The 6,577-nt window shown below is 43.3% G+C and overlaps 1 protein-coding gene across 1 annotated transcript; it reads left to right on the top strand.

Moving 5' to 3' along the window:
* The first annotated feature begins 254 nt into the window (after positions 1 to 254).
* LOC126690075 (uncharacterized) lies at positions 255 to 731 on the top strand. Its single transcript, XM_050385209.1, has one exon. It carries the CDS (start codon positions 255 to 257, stop codon positions 729 to 731), a length of 477 nt encoding a protein of 158 aa, XP_050241166.1.
* Positions 732 to 6,577: the final 5,846 nt, after the last annotated feature.

The raw sequence follows: 6,577 nt of genomic DNA, 5'->3' as shown, positions 1-6,577 counted from the left end.
ATAGATCAAGGACTCCCCCTAGCAAATCCTTCTCATATGAAGAAGAGCATCATAGTGAATGCCGATGCAAAAGCCCTGTTAATAGAGGATTGGGAAATGTTGCTATGAGCAAAGCTTTGAACCAGATTGCCAAGTCGCCGTTCACTCGTAGAATCGAAAGAGTAGCTCCTCCTCGGCATTTTCATCAGCCAACATTCACCATTTATAATGGGTGAACAGACCCAGTAGAGCATGTGAGCCATTTTCATTAGAGAATGGCTGTCTATTCTAAGGACGAAGCCTTGATGTGCAAAGTGTTCCCATCTAGTTTGGGACTCGTGGCAATGAGATGGTTTGACAGCTTGAAGATGGGTTTTATAAATTCCTTCAAGGAGCTCACTCGGGCGTTTGGCTCCCGTTTTATCACATGTACTAGGGTCCTTCGGCCCTTAAACTCCCTACTGTCTTTGTCCATGCGAGAAGTGAAAACCTTGAAAGCATACTCGGACAAGTACTGGGAGATGTACAATAAGATAGAGGGTGACTTTGAAGATGTCGCCATCAGTACTTTCAAGAGCGGCCTCCCAGCCGAGCATGGTTTAAGGAAGTCCTTAATAGGAAAACCAATCACCAGCCTGGGCCAACTTATGGACCGTATTGATAAGTATAAAAGGTTTGAGGAAGATCAACAACTAGGTAAAGGAAAGGCTAAGGTTATCCCTCAAGAGAGGAGGGATTTCAGGTTGGACTGATTCAATAATAACCGGCCCCGGAGAGATTTTGCTAGACAATCAGGGTCTACCAACACTCAGACCTTTAATGCAGTATTTTGAGAACCGGTGCATAATGGTTCTAGAGAAGATTAAGAACGAGCCATTCTTCAAATGGCCAAACAAGATGGCCGAAAACCCCTTGAGACGCAATCAAAGCCTTTATTGCCAATATCATCAGGATCAGGGGCACACCACGGAAGACTGCAGGAATCTATGGGATCATTTGGACCAGCTGGTCCATTTTAGTGGCCAAGCGGGGCAAACAAGTTCGGATCCACGAAGAGATTCTTCTTCAAGACCTCCTCTGGGAACGATCACTGTCATCTTCGTTGCCCCCGGTAGGACCAGTTCCTGTCCCTTCAGAGTAATTTCGGTGGCTTGGTTATCAACCGAAGGCAGTAATTCAGAACCAAAAAGAGCTAGAATAGAGGCCCCGTTAGTCTTGGGCTTCTCAGCCGATGATAAGATCGAAACTATCCAACCCCATGACGATGTTTAGGTGGTCACACTCAGGATAGAGGGTACGATGTGAGAAGAGTGTTGGTAGATCAAGGAAGTGTTGTCGAGATAATGTACCCCGACCTGTACAAGGGGCTAAATTTGAAACCTCGGGACCTGACAGCGTACGATTCCCCACTAGTAAGTTCCGAGGGGAAGACAATTACTCCAAGAGGTCAGATTAGACTGCCAATACAAACCGATTCGGATGTAGTGGAAGTGGACTTCATTGTGGTGGATGCTTATTCATCTTATACAGCTATTGTAGCCATGCCTTGGCTTCATGCTTTAGAAGCCGTTTCTTCTACCCTCCACCAGAAGGTGAAATATCTGTCCAACGGCAAAGTTAAAGAAATTGTAGGGAATCAATCCATGGCTAAACAGTGCATGGTGGCTGCCATCTTGCATAGGCCCGATGCGGAGTCCTCGGCCTCTGCTGAAAGGAACTCATAACAATTAAGAACCCCGGTACTGTCCAACAATGAATCAACTGAGGAAGTGAAGTGCGAAGATCTAGAAAAGGTTACTGTTGGTGATGATCCGGAGAAGTTCTTTTAGGTTAGCTCCCAGCTACCTCCCCAAGAAAGACAAAAGCTAATCGAATTCCTGAGAAAAAACGTGGATGTATTTGCATGGAATGCTGATGAAGCCCCAGGTGTGGACCCAAGTTTCATTTGTCACCACCTGAATGTTAATCCATTTGTTACCCCCAAAAAACAACCTCCTCGGCGCTCATCCAGAGAACATTCTGATGCTGTCAAAGATAAGGTGATGAAGCTTAAGCAGGCGGCGGCTATCAAAGAGGTTTTCTATCCTAAATGGCTGGCCAATACTGTGGTAGTAAGGAAAAAGAATGGAAAATGGCGAGTCTGCGTGGATTTCACGGATTTAAATAGGGCTTGCCCGAAAGATCCCTTTCCTCTGCCTCGGATAGACCAGCTGGTAGATGCTACTGTAGGCCATTTTCAGATGAGCTTTTTAGATGCCTTTCAAGGATACCATCAAATACCGCTAGTATTAGAGGACCAGGAAAAGACAGCTTTTGTTACTCCCATTGGAAACTACCACTACAAGGTAATGCCCCTCGGCTTGAAAAATGTAGGATCCACCTATCAAAGGATGATGACTAAGATGTTTGAACCTCAGTTGGGCAAGAATATTGAAGTCTATATAGGCGACATGGTAGTAAAGAGCAAAGTGGTGTCCGAGCATGTGGGAGACCTCGGAAGCATTTTTGAAATACTGAGAGAACACAAGTTGCGCCTTAATGCCTCCAAATGTTCTTTTGGTGTGAGATCAAGAAAATTCCTAGGCTACATGGTAACCCATTGGGGAATTGAAGTTAATCCCGACCAAGTTAAGGCGATAAACGATCTACAGCCACCTCGGAATCCCAAAGAAGTTCAAAAACTAACTGGAATGACTGTTGCTTTAAACCGGTTTATTTCTCGATCCGCAGATAGATGCAGACCTTTCTTCCTATTGATGAATAAATGGAAAGGATTTGAATGGACTGAAGAATGTGCTTTGGCATTTTAGCACCTTAAAGAATACCTATCTCAGCCGCCTATTATGTCTAGTCCTGAGACGGACGAAGTCTTGTTTTCTTATATTGTAGTGGCCCCCACGTTGTGAGTTTGGTGTTGATACGGGTTGATAATGGAGTAAAACGGCTAGTCTATTATGTGAACAAATCAATACAAGAGGCCGAGATTCGCTATCTACCGTTGGAGAAGGCTATCCTAGTAGTGGTGCATGGTACAAGAAACCTTCCCCACTATTTCCAAGCACATACAATCGTCATCCTAACTCAACTTCCACTGAAGGCCATACTTCAAAGTGCTGATTACACGGGGAGGATTACAAAGTGGGGCATAGTTCTAGGGGCTTTTGACATCAAATACATGCAAGAAATATCAACAATACATAACATGGATGGAAAATCGATTGGCATAATATCCCTGCAAGAACCTTCATACTGGAAGGTATATGTTGATGGTGCGGTAAACTAAAGGGGCTCTGAAGTGGGGCTAGTTCTGATCTCGCCCGAGAAGCTCACCATAGAAAAGTCACTAAGATTGGGCTTCTCGACCACGAATAATGAAGCTGAATACGAAGCCTTGTTGGAGGGAATGTCTATGGTTCAATGAATGGGAGGAAAGGCGGTAAAGATGTTCTTAGACTTGAGGTTGATCGTCGGCTAGGTGAAGGGCGAGCTAGAAGCAAGAGATGAGAGGATGCAAGGGTATTTAAGTCAAGTTAGACATCTGTAATCAGGATTTGAATCCTTCACTCTTTTGCATGTCCCTAGGGGTGGAAACACACACGCCGATTCTCTATCCACACTGGCAACCTCCTTGGGTTATCCTTATAGAAGACTTGTGTAAACCCACGGAGGTCAAGGGACCAGTGGTTCATGTTCACCAAATCAGGGTAGGGCCCAATCTGAGATAAGACATCTTGCCAGAAGACAAATCAGAGGCTAAAAAGATAAGGAGAAAAGCGCCTCGTTTGGTTATCCAAGGACCAAAAATTGTACAAACGCTTTTTTTCTGAGCCATATCTACTCTGTGTTCACCCCGAAGCAATAGAGCTACTCCTTGAGGAGTTGCATGAAGGAATTTGTGGAAGCCACACAGGAGGCAGATCTTTGTCTCACAGAGCCATCACTCAAGACTACTAGTGGCCAAATATACAGAAAGAAGCACAAGAGTATGTGAAGAAGTGTGATCAGTGTCAGAGATTTGCACCAAACATACATCAGCCAGGAGGAGTTCTAAACCCCTTGTCTAGCCTCTGATTTGTCTAAACATACATCAGCCAGGGCCTTTTGCTCAATGGGGCGTAGATATAGTTGGCCTTTTCCCTAAAGCAGCAGGGGACAAAAGGTATTTGTTGGTCGGCACTGACTATTTTACTAAATAGGTTGAAGCTGAATCGCTAGCAAATATTAGAGATATGGATGCTAAAAAGTTTATTTGGAAAAATATTGTTACTCGATTTAGGGTCCCTCATTCCCTCATCTCGGATAATGGTCTTCAGTTTGGCAGTAAGTCTTTCAGGGACACTGCTGTGAATTGGGAATTACAAACAGATATTCTACTCCGGCTTATCCTCAGGGAAATGGGCAAGTCGAGGCTATTAATAAGGTCATAGTTAGTGGACTCAAGAAAAGGTTAGATGATGGGAAGGGAAAATGGGTAAAAGAATTGCCACATGTCTTGTGGACGTATTGAACTACGCCCTGCAGGTCAACAGGGGAGACCCCCTTTTCGATGACTTATGGAGCCGAGGTTGTTATTCCCTTAGGGACAGGCTTCCTAACACTAAAAACCAACTCATTCAATCCAAGTAGTAACAATAACTTGCTAGAAAGGAGCTTGGATCTTATCGAAGAAAGAAGAGAAAATGCGATGGTCCAATTGGCGTACTACCAACACAAACTCAAGCAAGGTTATGATGCCAAGGTAAAGCTAAGGCCACTAGTACCTGGTGATTTGGTATTGAGGAAAGTTCTGGGTATTGCAAAGAACCCAGCATGGGGAAAGCTAGGACCCAATTAGGAAGGACCATACCGCATCGCCTCTATGGCTGGTATAGGGGCCTATTTCCTTGAAGACTTAGATGAACGTGTAATACCACGCCCTTGGAATGTAAAGAACCTGAAAAGGTATTATTATTAATAAAATTTTCTTTTATCAAATAAATTCTCTTGTTGTGTAAAAGCATTGTGTTCCATATTACTCAATCAAGTATTAAACAGAACCTAAGTCCTGCATGGCTCCTCAGACCACAGGTTTAGGGGAAATTAATTACTTTTTGACATTTGTTCAAGTATTAAACAGAACCTAAGTCCCGCATGGCTCTTCGGACCATAAGTTTAGGGGAAATTAATTACTTTTTGACATTTGTTCAAGTATTAAATAGAACCTAAGTCCTGCATGGCTCCTCGGACCACAAACTTAGGGGAAATTAATTACTTTTGACATCTGCTCAAGTATTAAACAGAACCTAAGTCCCGCATGGCTCCTCGGACCACAGGCTTAGGGGAAATTAATTATTTTTGACATCTGTTCAAGTATTAAACAGAACCTAAGTTCTGCATGGCTCCTCGGACCACAGGCCTAGGAGAAATTAACTACTTTTGACAACTGTTCAAATATTAAACAAATCTTAAGATATGTCAAGTCTCTCGAACCATATATTGGGGTGAAATTAATACTCAAAGGCAGGTACATAAGTGTTTAAACAAAACCTAAAGCCAAAATAGATCCAAGGCAAATTTAAACTTATATTTATGAGCAATATACATATTGTCTGCCTCTTTTATTTTCTTTCACATGATATAAGTCTATGAATATCAACCTTCATTACCTAAGATTCAATTCATAATATACACACTTAATTCACAACTTTACTCTTGACACTTAATCAGATTATTAAGCAACGTATTATTATTGGCTTTAATTGAAGGAACAGTAACATCAATTCAATGCTATGTATAAAAATAATAAAATTCAAATTACATGAGGCAAAAGAACAAAGGATGAAATGAAGAACATTCTCATTAAGTGATAAAGAAAATACATTGAACACATTGACATAATGTCAATAAAAAAAAAATTAAACTACTACAAAAAGGAATCCTAAGGGCTAAGCTTTAACAAGAGGATCTTTCTTCTAGCTTGGCTGAGTAGCAGGAGCATCCTTGGCCTTGGGGTCAGCTTCTTGAGTCTCGGCTTCTGCTTCCTTTGCCTTAGCTGCATCTTTGGCCTTGGCAGAGGGCTTTTTCGCTTTGTCTTTGCCCTTGCCTTTCTCCCCTTCAACCCTCTGGCCTTGGTCACCAGCCTGGCTAATCCCTTTGAAATTTCATGAAGAGGGAGGGCATCTGGGATGGCCAATGGCTGCTTGGAAGATTCTGGGGCAAGGGCAGGAGGAGAGGAGTCAATCGGGACCTCGCGGATCTCTGGATGATAGTAGATATTTTCGGGCAGCCTCCAAACAGAGTCAGCAGGGACTCCTGCAACAGTCAAGGCCTTATCCCATGTTATGTTGTAGTAATCCCTGCACACCTGTGAAAGCTCCTCGGCAAGCCTTACTTGCGTCTCCTCTACACCAAGCTGATACGCAGCCTTCTTCTCAGCCTCAACTGCTTCCCTGGCCAGTTAAGCTTCTTCCTTGGCCTTCTACAACTCAGCCTTAAGATCTATGACCAATTGCTTTTGTGTGGCCAGATCTATTTCGGTCAAGTGCAGTTTTTGGCTCTGATCCTCAGCCTGCCTTTCAGCTGTTTTCAAGCCAGCCTCAGAACTTGAACGAGCTTGGTT

The sequence above is a fragment of the Quercus robur genome, chromosome 6 (genome assembly GCF_932294415.1).
Source record: "Quercus robur chromosome 6, dhQueRobu3.1, whole genome shotgun sequence".
Lineage (NCBI taxonomy): Eukaryota > Viridiplantae > Streptophyta > Magnoliopsida > Fagales > Fagaceae > Quercus > Quercus robur.
This window is presented reverse-complemented; position numbering and strand designations above follow the sequence as displayed.